Genomic DNA, 21,535 nt, shown 5'->3' with positions numbered 1-21,535 from the left:
AAAAAGATAAATTAAACTATTCAACAGGGTTAAAATATGATTTATTGTTGCTTCGCTTCTTAAGAAAATATCCATTTAAAACATGTAATCTTAACTGAAATCTAATGAATCTCAATGATGAATATGCCATTTAATCACACAGAACCTCATATTTTGCACCACTCATGCAGAAGTGGCATAATTAGTTTTAATTTAGAGCAGTTTGTGACTGAAAGAGGAGTTTTTAAAAGAGCACACATCTTGAATTGATAACAAACTGACTTAGTGTAACTCTCGTTCTCTTGCAGTTTTCGTACCAGTAAAGGAATCGGTTACTCGGCTCACTTTGTGGGAAACTGTCTCATCGTGACATCGTTGAAGTCGAAAGGAAAAGGCTTTCAGCACTGTGTGAAATATGATTTCCAGCCTCGTAAGGTAAGAAAACACACACACACACACACACACACACACACATAAGCCGAATCCCCAAGATGAATCATTTCTAAGGCTCCGTTTACACGAGGACGCTCTGAACAGAAGACCTAAAGTGGCGTCTCGTCTTCACTTTTTATTCCTGGTTTAGACGAGCGTTTTCAGGAGGAAATCTGCTGCATACGGTGATCTAAAGTGTGTGAAATGTGATTGTATGCAGCCAGGCGGCATCACTTAAAGCCATAAGAGCATCTTTGGGCATGCAGAAGTTTTCACGCCACACATTTTCATCAGCTACTCCTTCCACAAAGTTCTCCTCCATCACTAGATCTCCCAGGTCTCCTCCAAAGCCCTCTGGCTGTTTTTGGTAATTTAGTGTCTTTTATGTTCAATTTGTGTCTTTTTTTTCAGTTTGTGTCTTTTTGTGGTCAATTTTGTCTTTCTTTGGCAATTTTGCATCTTTTTTGGTTATTTTGCATGTTTTTTGGTCGATTTCCGTCTGTTTTTGTCAATTTGTGTCTTTTTTGGTAATTTTGTGGTCAATTTTTGTCTTTCTTTGGCAATTTTGCATTTTTTTTTTCCAGTTATTTTGCATGTTTTTTGGTCAATTTGTGTCTTTTTTTTGTCATTTTGTGTCTTTTTTGGTCATTTTGCGTCTTTTTTGGTTATTTTGCGTCTCGTTCACAGCCGTCTGGCTCCTCCCACCAATCGCTGCATCCAGAATGTGATGGAGGTAATTCCAGATCCTTCTCTGTTCACTAATACTATCTGTACATATCCTGGACATTTGGTGGAAAGACTCCTGTAAGTTTATTAGAGCTGCCAGAGCAGCTTGAAGGTCCCACCATGGAAATAATCCCACGTTTCTTTATTTCCTGTCCTGGAGCATGTATGTGACGTAAACACATACGTGACGTGAGCAGATCAGATCAGAGTTTTGTGTCTTGTCAGTGTAGACGACACGCTACGGAGGAGAGGATTACACTTTTACACTTTGGAGGGTGGTTTCAGATTTTTGTGTCTTTAAGCCCCAAAAACGCCGTCACCGTCTAAACGAAAGGCACTTCACATAAAATATTTTGTCGTTTTTACCCGCGAGCGTCCTCGTGTAAACGGGGCCTCAGTGTGTGCAGACTTTAATAATCCTGAGCCTTCTTAGACTTCTTAGACTTCTTAGACTTCTTAGACTTCTGAGGCCTCGTCAGGAGAGTCGCTGCTCTCTTCTTCTATCTGTCGCTGCTCTCACTGTGGAGTGTTGATGAGTGGAGATAAGGTCTGTCAATTAAGACCTGCACACTGCCCTCAACCGCACTGTCAGCATTCTGCCACTGTTCTGCACACACACACACACACACACACACACACCTTGCATGCACACATAAACACACGCATCCACTTGATGAGATGGCCTTCTGCAGTATTTGCTGACCCAGTAGAATCTCTGCGCTGCCTAACAAAGTTCCCAGTGGTTCCATTTGATCAGTTTATAAGTGGCCATGTCTCACAGCATTTTGTCCACCGTGTGCATGTGTTAATGTGTGTGTGTGTGTGTGTGTGTGTGTGTGTGTGCTTGCACACTCTTGTGGTATTGTCCACTCTTATGTGATGCATACACAAGCAAAAAATTCAACCTTCTCCCCCCACTGCAGTCTTCCTCCCCAGTTCAGTGTTTCCTCCAGGGAGCCTGTGTGTGTTGTCACCAGGGAAATGTTTTCTAATCACACACACACACACACACACACACACACACACACACACACACCTACACATAGATGTGCACACACATGCACACTATTAATGATGTGTGAAGGTGAGCGTTAGGTTAGCTTTGGAGATGACTTTTGGTGATTGAATGAGGTTAGCACATTGTAATCTTCCATGTTAGCTAACAGGCTAATGGAAAGTTAATGCTGTTAGAGAGAGAATCTCAGGATTGCAAATATATAAATATTAAAGCCAGATATCTTGATGAAAACACACAACAGTGAAAGCAAATAAAATAAAATAAAATAATTAAAACATCTAAAAATAATCTTTTTTTAATGCATGTCAGCTCTGATACTTAACTGTGGTTAACTGTTTTAAAAAAATATATATTTTGGGATTCATTTTAAATATATATTACTGTCTTTTAATGCACTGAGCTAGGGAGAAACAGTTTTTTTGTTTCTGTGACTGTAAAGTGGATCTTGAATCATTGCACCAGCTAGTGTCAATAATAACCAGAAGTTTGTTTATTAAATTAAACTTAAAAACAAGTGTAAAAGTGCAAACAACTAATTTCAGTGGTTTAATCAGAATATTGAATTTGACCATTAACAGTGTAATGGTCAAATTCCCCCAGAGTCTGGGATATTTCATTGATTAGCAAAATAATGTTAGTTTGCAGAGTAAAAATAAAAAAAAAACTGCTGATGTTGTTTTGTATGAAAAAACTGCATTGGAACAAAGGAAAACAAATAAATCATTTTGCATAAAGAAATGCCTAAATCAACACAAAACAACAATTCTGAAGAGAATCTTTCACTTGCACTGTTCAAATATCAAACTTTCTCATTATTTAATTTTGTGCTAAAAAAAAAAGTATTTATCATCTTTCTGCATGTTTTTGTTTCAGTGGTACATGATCAGCATCGTCCACATCTACAACCGCTGGAGGAACTCCGAGATCCGTTGCTATGTCAACGGTCAGCTGGTCTCCTACGGCGATATGGCCTGGCACGTCAACACCAATGATGTAAGACACATTACTGGCTCATTACTGGTTCTACATGCAGAACTATTACATAGAAAACATTCTTTACTTGGGGACATAGGAGACAGAGTCAGTTCTGAATATTTAATTAATTATTCTTCTGCTTCTGGTTAAAAAACTTTGTTTAAAGGAAAACTTTTCAGATTTTTAACCTGGATGGAAGCCAAACAGCATTTATCTGCATATGATATCAACACAAAACCGGTTGAAAAGTTTTACTTTAACCCATTAAGGCCTAAAGTGCCTGGAAAAAAATGCCTGTAAAACCTCTGGGCGATTTTCAAATGACCCCCTAAAACCTGAAGTTTTTCTGGAAATTCAACACCTACTAAATAATAGATATTTCAGCCTCTGTAGCAGATAAAAATGAAATTCAAAAAGTATTTGAGAGCTTATACCCGTGGCTTTCATACGAAGTTGAGTTTATTTGTCCAAACCTTCAATAAAGTTTTTTAAAAAATCAACAAACTCAGCAAATGTTACATTTGACTGAATAAAAAAGCCTATGCATAATACTAATACATGCCCATTAGCAAGATGCTAACATGATATGACCACTGGAAGAAATAGACATAGTTCTCATTAGCCTACTCTAATAATAATAATAAAAAAATATATAATAATATTAATAATAAATAATAATAATACATTTTATATATTGCACTTTTCAGGGTACTCAACGGCACATAGAGTAATATAAGACATAAACAGTCATGATTTCTTCGTCTAAAAACATATTCCTCATCCATAAATGCCGGTCGATTGGTTCCGAGGGTTCAAAGTCCAGATCAGCAATAAAATCATCGGCGCTGTTTTCATCAGATCTCTTCCGTCACTTCCTGCTGAGCTCCTCCGCTATAGATATATATCTATATAGATAGATAGATAGATAGATATGCCTCCGTCGTCTTCCTCCATGATTTAAAGTTCTAGAAAAGTCCGATGTTGCATTGTGACACTCCCGCATGTATTCTGATCATGTTCTGATGCATTTCATTGGCCAAGAGACCGAAAATAGGTGGAAAAAACTACAAATACTACAAAATGACATATCCGCTGTCCCGGCCTTAATGGTAGAGTGACGCAACAGCGCTCCCGGTTTTAATGGTAGAAATCCGGTAATGCTTTCCCGCCTTAAATGGGTTAAGCACAAAAAACAGCTCCTATAAACCCTGATGTTGCTATTAGAAGTTTTCTTCGGCAGCGACCTCAGAGCTCCAGAGCGGCTCTGGCGATGCTCTTCCCTCCTATCGTGATATTGGCAAACATCGGAGCTTTGCCCTCTGCCCAGCTGCCCTTGGGCCTCGTTCCAGCACCGCTCGCCCAAACTCCAACTTCCAACTTTTCCATTTAGCAGGGGACAGGTAGCCTGACCTCTCAGTGGCAGCAGAGCCTTCATTACGCTTCCTTCCTTCCCGCTTGGCTCTTGACATTGCTGCAATTACCCAGGGCTGGTGTTCTTCTCTGAGAGATTCCTTGGCCTTGGGGTAAAATGTCTTTAGTTCATGCAGCTAACTGAAAACAAACATACAGTAAACAAGTATAAGAACAGGTCTGGAAACGTGTCGATGCTATCAGGGTTTGTTTTGTCCTGAAGGCTGCAGATAAAACTTCTTTCATCACTTTGAAGGAGCAGAAGAGTAAAGATTTCATTGTGATAAAGGCGATCAGAGGGATGGACGTGATGAAAGGAAGTAAGAGCAGGTGATGGTGAAGTTGTAACGGAACGATCGGAAGCGAGCCGCGATCAAAAGTTTATTGTTGTTTATTGTTTGTTGTTTATTGTATTCTTTTTTGCCATCCGCTGTGTTCATCACTGCAGAACAGCACAGACTCATGACCAGATACTGAAAATAAATAAATTATTAACTCTTCACAAACAAACTTCTTCTTTCAAAGGTTTTGAATGTGTCCTGAAACTGAAAACACATAAGAGAGAAGTTCATCAAAGCTCACATTTGTTTAGTAATGCTATAGAAAAGTGTTGACTTGACCCTTGTGACCCTTTAAAAAGCTGCTCTGATGTCCTTATAAAACAGAAATGTCTGCGTCAAAAACTCTTTGAATCTTAAATTTATAAATAAATCTTATTTCCACTTTCACTGTGTTGAACCAACACCAGTCCTGATAATAACCTAGAATTAATTTATATTTTTAATTTATTGGTTTATTTATTTTTTCTTTTAACCCATTAAATGCTATTTTTTCCACATAATGCTACTTTTGTTTTGAATTTATAATTTTTCTGTCTACTAAATGCTAGAAGGTCAGATTTTATTTAATTATTTCCGGAATATGTCAATGATGTGCAAAAAATAAAATAAACTTACCTTGAAATATACTATATATGAATGATTTAATTTAATATTATAATATAATTTTAAAAAATCCCCACATTTATTAACCAACACCAGTCGTGATCATAACTTCCAAATATCCATTCTTTTTTTTTTTTAACCCTTTAAAGCCAATTTGATTACATTATTACATTTTGTTAAGAAAAAACATGAAAATGTATTTATATTCTGTGTATGAAATGTTAAGGGGAATATTATAGATTTTGTTCACAGACTGAGGTATGTCAGTGATTATCAGAAACGTTGATTTGATGCATTTCATGAAGCAATGTGAAAATTTCTCAATCTGGTGGAAAATTGCTAAAACTACAATTCTGAAGCCAGAGCTGGAGATCTGATATAATGCTTGATTCTCTGCTGTCATGGCTGTGGAGCCAAAACTTGTGGCTTTAACGGGTTTTAATGGGGAATCTAGAGTCTTTATTTTGGCTACACAGTTTAATGTGGACCTATTATTGGAGCTGAGGCTCAACTTATGAAATTCTAAAACAAACAAACAAAAATGTGACGTGACAACGACGCTTCGTGATCCATTTTCTTTATTCTTTGATCCCACTAGAGTCCGTCTTGGCTTAAAAAAAGGCTCTAGCTATTACTCTAATGGTTATTGAGTGTTCTCAGCCCTTTGTTGAACAAAGACCTTAGTGGCGGATCTAGACCAGTTTTACTGTGGGGGCCAAGGAGGGGCCAGTGTTTAATCAGAGGGGCACATTAGCACATGAAAAAATGGCAAAGATGATATTTAAGCATTTAAAATCTTTGAATGTCTTGAAAAAGACACAAAATGACCAAAAAAGACACAAAATGAGAAGACAGAGTAACCCAAAAAAAAACCCACAGAAGACATAAAAATGACAAAAAAAGACACAAAATGACCAAAAAAGACACAAAATAACAAAAACAGACACAAAAAAGACACATAAATTACACCAATGACAAAAAAGACACAAAATGACAAAAAAAGACACAAAATAACTAAAAAAGACACAACAACAGACAAAAAAATTACCAAAAAGACACAAATGACCAAAAAAAAACACAAAATGACTTACAAAGACACGTAAAGACATGAAAATTATTTTAAAAAATGGACAAAATAGCCCTTTAAGACTCCATAGAGTAAAACTATTATACAATGTAACATTCTGGGTTCCTTTTGTGTACAATGAGATATTGTTTGAACAAAAAGGTTAGAATTGTTCCATTGTTCATTGTTATGACTTGATCATTTTATTATTAATTTGACACAGGGGCCAAAGGCTTCTTCACAGGGGCAGTGGCCCCTGGAGGCCCCTGTGTAGAACCGCCACTGAAAGACCGCCATCTAGTGGGCTCAGAAAATAAAGAACATTTTTCAAAAAGCTTCGTTGTCACGTCACTAGTGATGACACAGTATATTGTGAGTTGATCTCAGGTGTTTGATATGATAGCTAATGTTTCCTTCTGTTTTTTTTCTCCAGAGCTATGACAAGTGTTTCCTGGGTTCGTCAGAGACGGCGGATGCTAACAGGGTGTTTTGCGGTCAGCTGGGAGCCATTTATGTATTCAGTGAAGCTCTGAACCCGGCTCAGATCTTTGCCATTCACCAGCTCGGCCCGGGATACAAGGTGAGAAAGCACCCGAGTCACATCTTATCAATCGGCGTAATGTAAATGTCTGCACGCTTTACTGCACATCAATGTCACACACTGTCTGGCAGGAAGAATATCATGGCAACCTGAGGATTTCACTGTCGCTGTTACTTAATGCTGCAGCAGTAGTCAAAGCCATCAATCATTCTTCTGTATTGGTGCCTCTGTGGTGGATATGTTGAGGTTTTTGGCTGTCAGTTAATCTATATGCAGTTTGCTGTAGGTTTCTTTTAGAGTGCAGTAATACTGGAGCAGGACTTCTATGACAAATAGTTTTGCTTCACTGAATGACCTCAAGTCATACACCACGAGTCATATTCAGGTTTTGAAATTTACTTTTTTGTCCACCTGTGTCACTAAAAGGATTAGAATCATTTTTGTTTTTGCTGGATAGTGCAGCGGTCCGATCTAGCAGCCACAATTCATATTCTACCAGAATTCAGGGTCGCTCGTCCGGTTCCTGATTTGCACTATTTTCCACTTTTTCTTTTCTTTCTTTCTTTTTTTAAATGTTTTTTTACAAATAATTTCTTATCACGGAACTGACAGTCTTTTGTATGATCTGGTCAAGAGCACATTACTACTATTACTACTACTTTTTGAAGTGACAGAAGCTAGACTGTAAATAAATATTTCAACCATTTACCTATTTCTTTTAGCCAAAGTTGTAAGTTATCAGCGAGCTATTTACCCATTTATCTCAAAGTTAACCATTTTTAACTGTTTTATCTATTACTATAAACTATATATCTGAACTATTCATACATTTATTTTGACTATTTCAACTGTTTATCGATTACTTAGCTAATCTGTTCTTAACTTAACTTTCAGCTCACTATTTGAACCATTTATACCTTACTTTGAGCTAGCTATTACTTAGCTAACTGTTTCATCTGTTCATCTGTTACTTAGCTAACTATTTCAACTGTTTATCACTTTCAGCTAACCATTTATGAATCTTTTTATACATCAACAACAAGTGTTTATCTGCTATTTTAGCTAACTATCTATTTTAGCTAATTATCTTAGCCATTTATCAGCTAGCCTTTGGCTAGCTATTTCAACTATTTATCTATTTCTTTTAGCTAGGTTTTTCAACAATTATTTTTTCTGTGGCCTAGATGTTAGGAACCGGGCTTCTAACTGGAGGGTTACTGGTTGGAATCCCAGGACTGACAGACTGAGGTGCCCTTGAGCAACTAACCCACTGGTTCACTGGCATGTAAAAAAGGATTAAAGGGTTATATGCAGAGTTTGAATTTCCCCAGTGTGGGACTAATAAGGGAATCTTAATTCATACATTACTTTTGGCTAGCTATTTCAATTGTTTATCTTTTACTTAGCTTACTATTTAAACCATTATCTTCTAGCTAACTATTTCAACTGTTCATCTGATACCTTTAATTAACTATTTGAGACATTTATCCATTATTTTTTACCTGTTGATTTGACTTGTTGGCTAGTTATACAGTCAACCACAGCACTTGGTGTTCAGCTGTTACAACTGACTTAAAAGTGGATGTATTAATCACTAATCATTTTTTTCTCCATATAATGACACCACAATCTTTTCATGTATCCATTGAAATGGAAAGTACATGCATCCCCTGTGGTGACGTTTCCCTGGTTGGGAATCACTGGAAGATAGAACAATACAAGCTTGTGAAAGGGAGAAAGGAATAATATATAAAGAAATAATTTACTTTGCAACACTTAAAATGATCTAAAAGGCATGTGTTATGTATGGAGCATCTTTAAATAAGAATACAGAGAGGAATTGAGTGTAGAAGAGGTAATCCCACTCATACTGTAACCCTGATGCAACAATTTTTATTGTCCAAAATCAAGTTTTTGACAGGAGAGCTGTCTTCATCGAGGTAATCTAATAGGTGCAGGGACGTTTTTCATTTTGATTAATTCTGCTCCTGTCAGCCAGAACATCTCCGCTATGAGTGTGAATTCCTAATTCACTTTCAGAAAGAGGCAGATATTTCAAATTCTCTGCAGTAGATCATAATGTGGTGCCGCTGAGAAGACATGTTGTGGTTTTAGTGAGGGGCGTGGCTGCTATTACTGACTGATTTCCTGGGAACTTCTTGACTACCTAGATTTAACTGCCCACACTCACTTTTAATGCAGCCCTGTAAATGAACAAAGTCTTGGTATAAAGTTAAAGTGGATGAAGCAGATTGAGATTAAAAGGGCACAACGAGAAGTAAATTGCTACACCGTTGCTTAATAGCTCCTGGGAAATCACACATTGATGTTCCGAGTTTGCAGTTTTGAAGTATGCGAGGGTGGATTTTTGCCTTTAAACTCAAAATCTAGACAGAGAACTTTGCGTTCCCGTCATACTATAGAATTATTCAAATGAGGCTTCACCATGTTGGGTGTTAAGCACTGATAGCTTTAGAAATCAGCATCTCTGCCTTTTGGCCTGGCTACCAGAGACAGCTGAGATGTGGCAACACCTTGCCAGCTGTCTGCTCCTTGTTTTGGCAGCCTCGCACGCCTCGGGCCACTTACAGCTTGTTTATGAAGGTGTCCAAAGCTGTCAGGATCTCAACACCACGACACTGCAAGGGGATCTGAGGCTGCTGATGTGTGCGAGAACAGCTGCTGATATTTCCACAGCTCCTTAGAAATCAGAAATTTAGCTTTAATTACCAAAACCTGATAAGGTGACACCGATGGAGAGCATGCAGAGATTGTAGAGGAAAAGATCCTCCTCTCCAACTCTCTCCCTCACATCACAAGTCCTGTTATAGACTCAAGTCCTCTCATGTTCCTCCTAATGATGGCATGCTCGGGGTTTGCTGCTTCTCGGCCATGAATACTGATTCGTCTCTGTGTCACGGCCCGCGGTTCCTGAGGCTGATCACTCAGATGATTGCCTCTCTGCATGGCGCAGAATGGGGCTCCTCAGATGCCCAGAAGAGACCATTAAATGGCTCAGTTGTTTCAAAGCCGCGGGCCTCGGTGCTGCTATTGTAATGATGAGTGCGCAGGTTTTTCAGCAGGCTGAAGGAGAGCGGCGGCGGGACGCAGCTTGTGTCACACAGCTTCCTGTCTTAATGCGAATATACGGAGGCTGGAGCCTGTTCTCATGGCTACACACAGATGAGGACGGTATAAATGGCTCCTGGAGTATTGCCTAATCGGTGTTGAAGAGAACTGTTCTGTACAGTGTATATATATATATATATATATATGTGTGTGTGTGTGTGGAGCCTCTTGGTCCCATCCACTGTCACTGTTACTGTTCAGTAATGAGGAGCAAAAAGCAGACAGACACTCTGCTCGCTCCGCTAAACAAGCCTTCAGCACTGTGAGGGTGTTCAAGGTCTTCTCGCTCGGCGCGGCACATGATGGCCGACACACTGAGTGTCTGTACGCGGAGCTGTTCACCACTTCCACGCTCTCTAATGACACCAGGAGGTGGACTATTACATCTCCTCTCTCCGTGTGGGCTTTTAAAGAAAGTTTCTGGTTGCTTGTCCTTGTTTGGCGTGTGTGTGTGTTCTGTGTAAGGCCCGTCACTCACATGTTTGACTCTCTGTGTGTGTGTTTGTGTGTGTGTGTGTGTGTGACTCTGTGTGTGTGTGTGTGTGTGTGTGTGTGTGTGTGTGTTGCTGGTTGCACTCTTCATCAGGAGTCCAGATGTCCTGATTGCAGAGCAATGCCAACAATCTGGCCACAGCGTAATTAATGGAGCGTGTGAGTGTATCTGGACACCTGCATTGTATGTTCCTGTGTGTGTGTGTGTGTGTGCGTGTGTGTGTGTGTGCACATGTCTTGTGTGTATTCGTCAGATTTTATAATACCATTATGTATCTCTGCTAGGCATAAGCCTGCAGCGGATCATGTGTTTATCAGTCTGTCCACAGGTCATCCTGCAGACGACTTTACCCGTCAGCTGAATTTAGTTTTTTTGTACATTTATTAATATTCGTTCTAAGGACCTCTTGTGGTTGCGGTGGGTCACAATATTTCATCATTGACTCCTCACTCCTTTTAAAGGGGCTGTACACAATATTAGGAACATTAATATAGCAGTAAATTATTATTTATTATGTAAAGATTTAGTGGAGTAATGGCCAGATAATCAGTGGTGGAATGTAACTAAGTACATTTACTCAAGTACTGTACTTAAGTACAATTTTGAGATATTTGTACTTTACTTGAGTATTTCCATTTTATGTTACTTTATACTTCTACTTCACTACATTTTGAGGCAAATATTGTACTTTTTACTCCACTATATTTAGCTGCCAGTTTTAGTTACTTTTCAGTTCAAGATTTAACATAAAAACATAATTAATATGAAATGTTTGCTAACATATTAACATGTTTTAAATTGAACATCATAAGAGTATATTAAGTAGTAAAAATGAGCCCTACCTTGAGAAAATTAAAGCGGTCCGTACATAAATGCATCAAAAATAATAACCCACCAATATATTTTTAGAATATATAAAACAATCCAAGTGGGTCCATTCTGCATAAAAAGTACTTTTACTTTTGATACTTTAAGTACATTTTGATGCTGGTACTTTTGTACTTTTACTTCAGTAAGTTTTGAATGCAGGACTTTTACTGTAGTGGAGTAATTTCACAGTGTTGTATCAGTACTTTTACTTAAGTAAGGGATCTGAATACTTCTTCCACCACTGCAGATAATGAACTCAGACTCCCTGCTTGTGTGTTTCAGTCTGAGCTTCTCTGTTGTTGTTGACAACAAACAGCTAAAAGTGGTCGTAGCTAGTAGCTAGTAGCTAGTAGCTGGTCTGGCTGTGCACCATGTTAGTGCACGGTGCTTATAGCTGGTAAGGCCTCCCCGACCCGTGGAGCTGATGCAGGAGCTTAACGACCACCTGCCGGAGGTCACACTGTTACCGTAGCTAGCGTTAGCATAGCAGCCTGCTCAGCCAACACATGTTGGAGATGTGCTGTCAATTACATGCACTGCCACTTTAACCAGGGAGCCAATAGATCAACAAGTGCTTTAAAAAAAAAAGATATTTCTGGCAATCCACTAGACTAAAACCAACTGAGGATGGATCCCTGTTTTTGCTCTATTTGACAGAGAGACATTGTGTTTGAGACAGGACAGGGAGGTTATCTTATGGTGCGTTTACATTTTTGAAGTTTGGAGTTATTGTCCCATTTGTTGTTTCCCTATTACGTTTTGTTAGGGTTTTAATATAGTTCGTGTGAGTGATGAGAGTGTGAGTGTGTGTGATTCCCAACTCTAGATTATCTGTATTAATTGAAGTGTTTATCCATGTGACAACCTCAGTGAGTTGCTGTGACTCAGTCTGGAGGACTGGTTGTCATTCAGCAACCTGCATGGCTGAAAGGAGAATATGTGTGTGTGTGTGTGTGTGTGTGTGTGTGTGTGTGTGTGCTGTTATCACTGCAGACCAGTGTCGTATCTGCAGCTGTCAGCTGTGATGCAGCCAGGAGTTGTTGTTGTTGTGTGTGTGTGTGTGTGTGTGTGTTCATATAACCAGGTGAGGGGCACATGTTTTAAAGCTCCGCTGTGTAAATCTTTATGTATTTCAAAGATACTCCTCCGTACATCCCTGATTACTTTAAAGAGTCAGCAAAGCTTTTTTAACTTCCACTAACCTGCCTCCGTCTTTCAGCATGGCAGCATCAATAAAAACTCACATTTCCGCAGCCAAATCTATGCACAAGAACACACACGCACACACTTTATAAAAGCACCACAATAAATGGGCTTACACTGCAAAAAATGTGCATCTTAATAAGCGTATTAATTCCGCTTTCAGGCTATTCAGTATTTTTTTTTCCGTGCTGAGGGCCCACTAACCTTCAAAATAAACCGAAGAGCAATTTATTTGTGTTGGTGATTGATTATCCTTTCACATGGCTGCAGTATTCCAGGTTACTTTAATGGAAACACTTTTAAAAACAGCTGTTAACTATACACTTTAACACCAGTCATCAGCGCTTGTATTTCACTAAAGTCATGTGAAAATATACACACAGGCATGCTGTCCTGCTGTGATGCTATTTAATCTGCCAAGGATGTGTGTGTGGAAATTGTGCTTCAGATTCTGATTATAGATTTTAAAAGTGAGCTTTTTGTGCCACGATCGACCGTGATAATGGAAGGAAGGAGATTGTTAAGACAGTAGCTTTGTATTCAGCCTCTGGATGGAGATAAGGATGTTTTCTTCAGTCGTCCCCATTGTGCAGTTCTCTCTTTGCTTCGGTGTGAAATCACGTGTTGCATGGTTAAAACCGCTCAGGGCGCATTTTTCTGCAGCAGACCTGAGATGAAAGGTTTGGGAGGAAGACGGGCCTGCAGGTCTGTGAGCAGCCTGGGGCTTTCCTGTGCAGTCAGGCTGAGCAAGGCACCTGGGGAGCAGCCGCTCTGAGGAGAGGCGCCTCCTTCCTGGAGCTGCTGCAGCACAGAGCAGCTCGCTGGCCTTTCATCTGCAGGCTTCATGTGCATCAGCATCGCTGCAGGACACGAGGACCCTCAGACCTGCAGAGACAGACAGAGACACAGTGCAGCCTGCAGTATCTGTTCAGACAAAACAAATCCAGTTTTTTAATCATTTTTGTGTGAGCCGTACAGTTCTTTTTAGCTTCCTCGTGCCAAATGTGTCAGTCTCTGAAATGGTGTTACAGTGTGAGGAATTAATAATCTCCCAAGGATCATAATTACAAGAAAAATTGCACAAAATAAAGACAGAAGCTTCTGGAAAAGGTTCAAGTTTGGGCTCAGTGCCTGACAAGTGGAATGAGATGTGCAAAAAATGAACAACACAAATATATCTGTTTATGTCCGAACTTTTGTGTGTTTTTTGTTAGAAGTCAATTGCTGACCATTTAATTAAATGGTCAGCAATTGACTGATAAAGAAAATATAGAGCTATTAAGGTATTTATTTTATATTTATTCTTTATTTAAATGGTCAGTAATTTACTGAAACTGAATATACAAAACTATTTAGCTAAATAATTTTATTTTCATTAATCCTTGATACTGAACATACAGAGCTATTTATTTTATTTATTCTATATTTATTATTATTTATTTATTTATTTATGTTTAAATGGTCAGCAAATGTCTGATATTGAACATACAGAGCTATTTAGCTATTTTTAGATTTATTCTTTATGTAATTGGTGTTACTGTGCGAGGAACTAATATTCCCAGGGATAAAAATGACAAGGAAAATATCACAAAATAACAAACAAAATAAAGACTTTTGAAAAAGGATCAACTTAGTGCAGGACAAATATAAGATAACATGCAGGAAGTGAGAGTGTCCGTTCTCTGTGTGTGTCTTTTGTTGGAGATAAATTGGGAGCTGTTATTCTGGGCTAATTGAATTAGTGCCCTGTTAGCGCTGTGTTCATTAAGCTAATGCTGTGTTGTTTACACACGGCTCATGCTGCAATTAAGCAGACTCCATTTTGGCTGTTGAGCTTGTACACACACACACACTCACACGTCTCCGGACCAAGGTTATTATATATATATATATATATATATTATAGTTAACGAAAACTAACGAAATAACGAAAACTAGAATTGAAAAAACATTTTCGTTTACTGAAATAAAAATAAAAACTAGAGTTTTTAAAAAAATGATAACTAACTGAAACTGTATTTTGTGGTTACAAAACTAACTAAAACTAACTAAAATTATAGTGAAAATGTCCTTAGTTTTCGTTTTTGTCAACTTTTTTCATTCATAATTCAGTGTTTCTATTAGAACATGCAACACATGGTGAATATGTTTACTGAGACTGGGATGTTTACACTAGAACCAAAATACAAAACACCCAGAACTGTAAGAGTTAATAACCTTATTGGGGCTGAGATGATAAACCAAAGGAAATAAAGGAAACATTTATTATGACCTCTTTGAATCTGGCACCAACACATAGCCCATTACAAAAAAACTAAAACTAACACTAAAACTACTAAAAACTAAACTAAAACTAAGCGTTTTCAAAAACTAAAAACTAAACTAAAACTAGAAAACTCACTCTAAAAACTAACTTAAGTTGGAAGTGTTTGTCACACTTTTTTTAATAATCAAATAATGAAATTTTTTTTTTATTAAATGGTCAGAACATACAGGGTTACTTATCTGTTTATTTTCTTTTTTCTTCTTTAGTCTTTATTTTGATTATTTTGAGACTGAACATAAAGAGCTATACATTTTATTTTTATTTAATATGTATTTAAATTGTCAACAATGGACTGACACTGAACATATAGTTATTGAGCTATATATTTTAGTTTTATTTATTTTAATGGTCAGCACTTTACTGATATTAAACATGCAAAGCTTTTTATTTTATTTTAATGTATTATTTATTTAAATGTCAAGATTTGACTGATGCTGTACAGATGTTTGTTTTTAATGCTATTTATTTTGATTTATTCTTTATTTCCTCAATGTTTATTTTTTAGAATTGGTTGACAAAACTAACTGAATTTGAAGACAAAAATTCACAACAAAATTAAAACTCAAACTAATGAAAACCATTATAACCATTCTAACCTTGCTCCGGACACGTCGTTTGTCTCTTTTTCCCTCTGACTCGTTCTCTCTCCGTCGCTGCAGAGCACGTTCAAGTTCAAGTCGGAGAGCGACATCCACCTGGCCGAGCACCACAAGCAGGTGTTGTACGACGGCAAGCTGGCCAGCTCCATCTCCTTCACCTACAACGCCAAGGCCACAGACGCCCAGCTCTGCCTGGAGTCCTCGCCCAGGGAAAACCCCTCCATCTTCGTCCACTCGCCACACGCTCTCATGCTGCAGGTGAGTCCGTCCACGTCTCTGAGTCCAGGTGTTCAGCAGCTCCTGCATGAGAGACACCTGCCTTTCATGCTATGTGGTTCAGAGGGTTTTTGTTTTTTTTTAACTTAGTTTTTATTTAAGTTTCATTCACAATCGTGTACAGAATCATATTCAACATATCTGCTGTTTCATACACATGGTAACACATCAAACAATACAGAGACTATAATGACAAAGAAAAATATAAATGAAAATGGAATAAAAGAAATAAATGATATCAGTATACCCATAGCAGATTAGATTAGATTAGATTTGACTTTATTAATCCCACAGCGGGGAAATTTCTTTGTTACAGCCGCAGAAAATCACACAATTTTAAGATAAGATAAAAAACAATCTAAGAAAAGACATTTAACAATATACAAAATATACAAAATAATAATAATAATAATAATAATAATATACTATATACAATTTAGTGCAAATTAAGTGGAGAAGTGTGCAGAGTGCAGATTATATGCAAAAATGTTCAGATTGTGCAGGTCTTGTACAGTCTTATGGCAGCAGGGCTCCACCTTTTAGTGAATATATGTTTTTGAAGTCTTAAGGAGTATTATATGTTATTTGTTCCATTTGATATATTTCCTTTATCTCTTCAGACCACATGCTATATGTTGGGGGGTGTTCAGAGGGTTTCTGGGAGCTGCAGTGTGTTCTCCTGTAAACTGATCTGGGATCTGTTAAAGTGGCAGTGAGTAAGAGAATAGTTTATCTGTGTGTACATACAGTAACAGTATTCCCCTCCCACAGGATGTGAAGGCCATTGTTACCCACTCCATCCACAGCGCCATCCACTCTATAGGAGGCATCCAGGTGCTGTTCCCTCTCTTCGCTCAGCTCGACTACAAGCAGCTCAACGACAGCAGCGTGGACACCACCGTCTGGTGAGTGCTCTGCAAACATCACTGGAATAAATTATAGACATTATCAATGATTTCTAGTACGTAACATAACAAAAATGCATTTTCCACATTAAAACCTGACTTAGGTCTTGACTTACGAGGACGCTCGCGGGTAAAAACGACAAAATATTTTATGTGAAGTGCCTTTCGTTTAGACGGTGACGGCGTTTTTGGGGCTTAAAGACGCAAAAATCTGAAACCACCCTCCAAAGTGTAAAAGTGTAATCCTCTCCTCCGTAGCGTGTCGTCTACACTGACAAGACACAAAACTCTGATCTGATCTGCTCACGTCACGTATGTGTTTACGTCACATACATGCTCCAGGACAGGAAATAAAGAAACGTGGGATTATTTCCATGGTGGGACCTTCAAGCTGCTCTGGCAGCTCTAATAAACTTACAGGAGTCTTTCCACCAAATGTCCAGGATATGTACAGATAGTATTAGTGAACAGAGAAGGATCTGGAATTACCTCCATCACATTCTGGATGCAGCGATTGGTGGGAGGAGCCAGACGGCTGTGAACGAGACCTGGGAGATCTAGTGATGGAGGAGAACTTTGTGGAAGGAGGAGTAATGGACAAAAAAAAAGACACAAAATGGCCAAAAAAGACACAAAATGACAAAAAAAAGACGCAAATTGACCAAAAAAGATGCAAAATAACCAAAAAAGATGCGAAATAACTGAAAAAAAAATGCAAAATTGCCAAAGAAAGACAAAAATTGACCACAAAATTACCAAAAAAGACACAAATTGACAAAAAAAGACGGAAATTGACCAAAAAAGATGCAAAATAACCAAAAAAGATGCAAAATTGCCAAAGAAAGACAAAATTGACCACAAAAAGACACAAACTGGAAAAAAAAAGACACAAATTGAACATAAAAGACACTAAATTACCAAAACCAGCCAGAGGGCTTTTGAGGAGACCTGGGAGATCTAGTGATGGAGGAGAACTTTGTGGAAGGAGTAGCTGATGAAAATGTGTGGCGTGAAAACTTCTGCATGCCCAAAGATGCTCTTATGGCTTTAAGTGATGCCGCCTGGCTGCATACAATCACATTTCACACACTTTAGATCACCGTATGCAGCAGATTTCCTCCTGAAAACGCTCGTCTAAACGAGGAATAAAAAGTGAAGACGAGACGACACTTTAGGTCTTCTGTTCAGACCGTCCTCGTGTTAACGGGGCCTAAAACCTTTAAAACTTATTGTGCAATATCTACTGTAATGGAGCAGGAAACAAACAGAAAGTGTGTGAGAATCATCTTCTATCTGAAGAGGCAACTTTACAATTACACCGCAGGCAAGAAATAACTGATGAGAGAGCGTGTGAGTGTGAAAGCAGGAACAGTTCTATGGTTTCCCTGGAGCGATGAGCTGCTTTTAGAAAGCGTTCTTCTCACTCCAACATGGTTCTAATCCCACTCCATCACACCGGCAGTAATGCAGTTACATATCAGCCAGCATCTCCACATCCTATTGGCTTAGAAATCAGCAGCAAGACGACAATAAGGGAGGAAAAAAACCCATCAAAAAGAAAGGATGGAGCAGGTGGATGAGCGTGTGACATTTCTTGCATCGATACTCACATACAACATGTTGAATTCTGTTCATGATTTTCATGCAGCGTGATATAATATGTAATCTGTGTGTAATGTGTGTTTTAGTGCGACTCTGCTGGCGTTCCTGGTGGAGCTGCTGAAGAGCTCGGTGGCGATGCAGGAGCAGATGCTGGGAGGGAAGGGCTTCCTGGTGATCGGGTACCTGCTGGAGAAGGTCAGAAAAAGACCTTCACAGACGTCCTATTGTGTCTTTTTTTGGTCATTTTGTGTCTTTTATTGATCATTTTGTGTCTTTTTTCGATCATTTTGTGTCTTTTTTGGTCATTTGTTTCCTTTTTTTGGTCATTTTGTTTCCTTTTTTGGTCATTTTGTGTCTTTTTTTGGTCATTTTGTGTCTTTTTTGGTCATTTTGTGTCTTTTATTGATCATTTTGTGTCTTTTTTCGATCATTTTGTGTCTTTTTTGGTCATTTGTTTCCTTTTTTTGGTCATTTTGTTTCCTTTTTTGGTCATTTTGTGTCTTTTTTTGGTCATTTTGTGTCTTTTTTGGTCATTTTGTGTCTTTTATTGATCATTTTGTGGTCAATTTTATATCGTTGGGTTGAATAAAGAGAATAGCTTTGCTTTAGAACAGCTATTCTCAACCTTGGGGTCAGGACCCCAATCGGGGTCGCGAGATGATTTCTGGGGGTCGCCAAATCATTTTGGAAGTCAGCTCTGTCTCCACTGTGTTAAAGTGTTCATGTGTTTTAGTCTTTTTGGTGATTTTGTGTCTTTTTTTGGTCATTTTGTGTCTTTTTTTGGTCATTTTGTGTCTTTTTTGGCCATTTTGTGTCTTTTTTTGATCATTTTGTGGTCAATTTGTGTCTTTTTTGGTCATTTGTTTCCTTTTTTTTGTCATTTTGTTTCCTTTTTTGGTCATTTTGTGTCTTTTTTTGGTCATATTGTGTCTTTATTTGGTAATTTTGTGTCTTTTTGGGCCATTTTGTGTCTTTTATTGATCATTTTGTGTCTTTTTTGGTCATTTTGTGTCTTTTTTTGGTCATATTGTGTCTTTTTTTGGTCATTTTGTGTCTTTTTGGGCCATTTTGTGTCTTTTATTGATCATTTTGTGTCTTTTTTTGGTCATTTTGTGTCTTTTTTGGTCATTTTGTGTCTTTTATTGATCATTTTGTGGTCAATTTGTGTCTTTTTTGGTCATTTGTTTCCTTTTTTTGGTCATTTTGTTTCTTTTTTGGGTGATCTGAACTGTGCTTGTGAGATTGTGTTCAGTGAGTGGGGGTCGCGGACAACATGCATGTTAAACTGGGGGTCGCGACTCAAAAAGGTTGAGAACTACTGCTTTAGACCATGCACTCCACTCAGTTTAGTTCAGCTTTAGATATTGTAGCTGCACCAAATATCAACAAATGGATGTTTATTCATTTAGTCTTTTCTAGCTGCAGCAGTGTGCAACAAGTGTGTAGAAAGAGAACCAGGAACATTTTTAGCTTTTTCATTTATTAATTTATTTTCATTTTGGCTGTGTTAATGCACTTGGTACACATTTTGACATAAGGGTGATTTTTAATTATTTTCTTCTTTTTTTTTAGCTCAACTGTGTAGCCAAAATACAGACCAATTTTAAATTAATTAATACCACATTTTTTTGACCCCATGGCCATAACAGCATAACATGAAAAGCTTCTGATTTATCCTGCGGCATGTAGTTGGCATCAGTTAAACGATTTGACATGTCCAGCATTATATTATTACGGGCTTTTAATCTAGAAACATTTACTAAGGAGAACTGCAGTGTTTAATGCAATGTATAAACAAGCATTTAGTGTGAAAAAATGGCATTTAGTATATGGAAAATCATTTTTCTTTGATAACTTCTGGTGGTGTAATGTAAACAAACTACATATGTAATTTTTTTTTTTCTCAAAAAAGCATGTAAAAGCTAAAATTATTTATTTATATTTGATTTAATATATAAATTGTCTGTTTTTATGTACATTACTGGTCAAAAGTTTTAGAACACACCAACTTTTCCAGAATTTAATTGAAAATGATGCAGTTTAATGTCTCAGTGTACTCTGAAATGAATGCACATTTGCAACATTTAAAATTCTTTATTGAGCATGATAGTGTTTTGAAAGTAAAAAAAAGATTCAAAATCACATTTTATGTTGGACTAAAGGACTAAAAAAAGACACAAAATGATTAAAAAAAGACACAAAATGATAAAAAAAAAGACACCAAAAGACACAAAATGACTAAAAAAAGACACAAAATGACCAAAAAAGACACAAAATGACTTACAAAGACATGAAAAGAATTCAAAAATGGACAAAATAGCCCAAGACTCCATAGAGTTAAGTTGTTAACCCATTTCTTGTTCCCTGAAAAAGGCCTACTTGTATAATTCTGAAATGTACGTTATATTTTACCTTTTTTTATTTACCTCTGGCAGTTCACCACTTACCTTTGTACCCTTTCAAGCTGTTCATTTGCTTGATTTTCAATAAAAAACTGGAAATATTGGGGTGTCCTAAAACTTTTGACCGGTAGAGTATGTTATTTCTAAAAACAATAAGATTGTTATTTGTAGATTTTGACGTGCAGCTGATTTCTCTGCTGAACCTGAATCTGTCTTCTGAGTCACAAAACATTTCTGTAAAGGTTTAGAGGTTTGCGTGACGTTCAGTCGGTTAACTCTCAGTTTGTGTCGTCTTTGTCCAGTCGTCTCGCGTCCACATCACCAGGGCGGTGCTGGAACAGTTCCTGTCCTTCGCCAAGTATCTGGATGGTTTACCTCATGGAGCGCCTCTCCTCAAACAGCTCTGTGACCACGTCCTCTTCAACGCCGCCATCTGGATACACACCCCTGCCAAGGTCTGTTTATCTGTGTGTGTGTGTGTGTGTTTGTTTTCATGACCTTGCTGCAAAGAAAACAGAATATGGAGGTCTGAATAAGATCATTTATAGTGTAACTCCCTCCAAGCAGCAGGCAAACGCAAGTCGGTTTCCTTCATTCATCCATCTCAAAATCCACCGTGAAAACTGCACATAGATTATA

At 37.9% G+C, this 21,535-nt stretch overlaps 1 protein-coding gene across 3 annotated transcripts in view; it reads left to right on the top strand.

Moving 5' to 3' along the window:
- The window catches only part of nbeaa (neurobeachin a), a 182,056-nt gene that overhangs the window by 58,545 nt on the left and 101,976 nt on the right, over positions 1-21,535 (top strand). For all 3 annotated transcript variants that reach the window (XM_059351421.1, XM_059351419.1, XM_059351420.1), the window contains exons 6-12: positions 288-414; positions 3,029-3,148; positions 6,984-7,130; positions 15,772-15,969; positions 16,759-16,892; positions 18,581-18,689; positions 21,199-21,351. In XM_059351421.1, the coding sequence (XP_059207404.1) occupies positions 288-414; positions 3,029-3,148; positions 6,984-7,130; positions 15,772-15,969; positions 16,759-16,892; positions 18,581-18,689; positions 21,199-21,351 (988 nt within the window). The remainder of the gene's footprint in view (positions 1-287; positions 415-3,028; positions 3,149-6,983; positions 7,131-15,771; positions 15,970-16,758; positions 16,893-18,580; positions 18,690-21,198; positions 21,352-21,535) is intronic.

Source organism: Centropristis striata, chromosome 15 (assembly GCF_030273125.1).
Source record: "Centropristis striata isolate RG_2023a ecotype Rhode Island chromosome 15, C.striata_1.0, whole genome shotgun sequence".
Taxonomy (NCBI): Eukaryota; Metazoa; Chordata; class Actinopteri; order Perciformes; family Serranidae; genus Centropristis; species Centropristis striata.
Note: the sequence above shows the minus strand (reverse complement) of the source record. Positions and strands in the feature narration are given on the sequence as shown.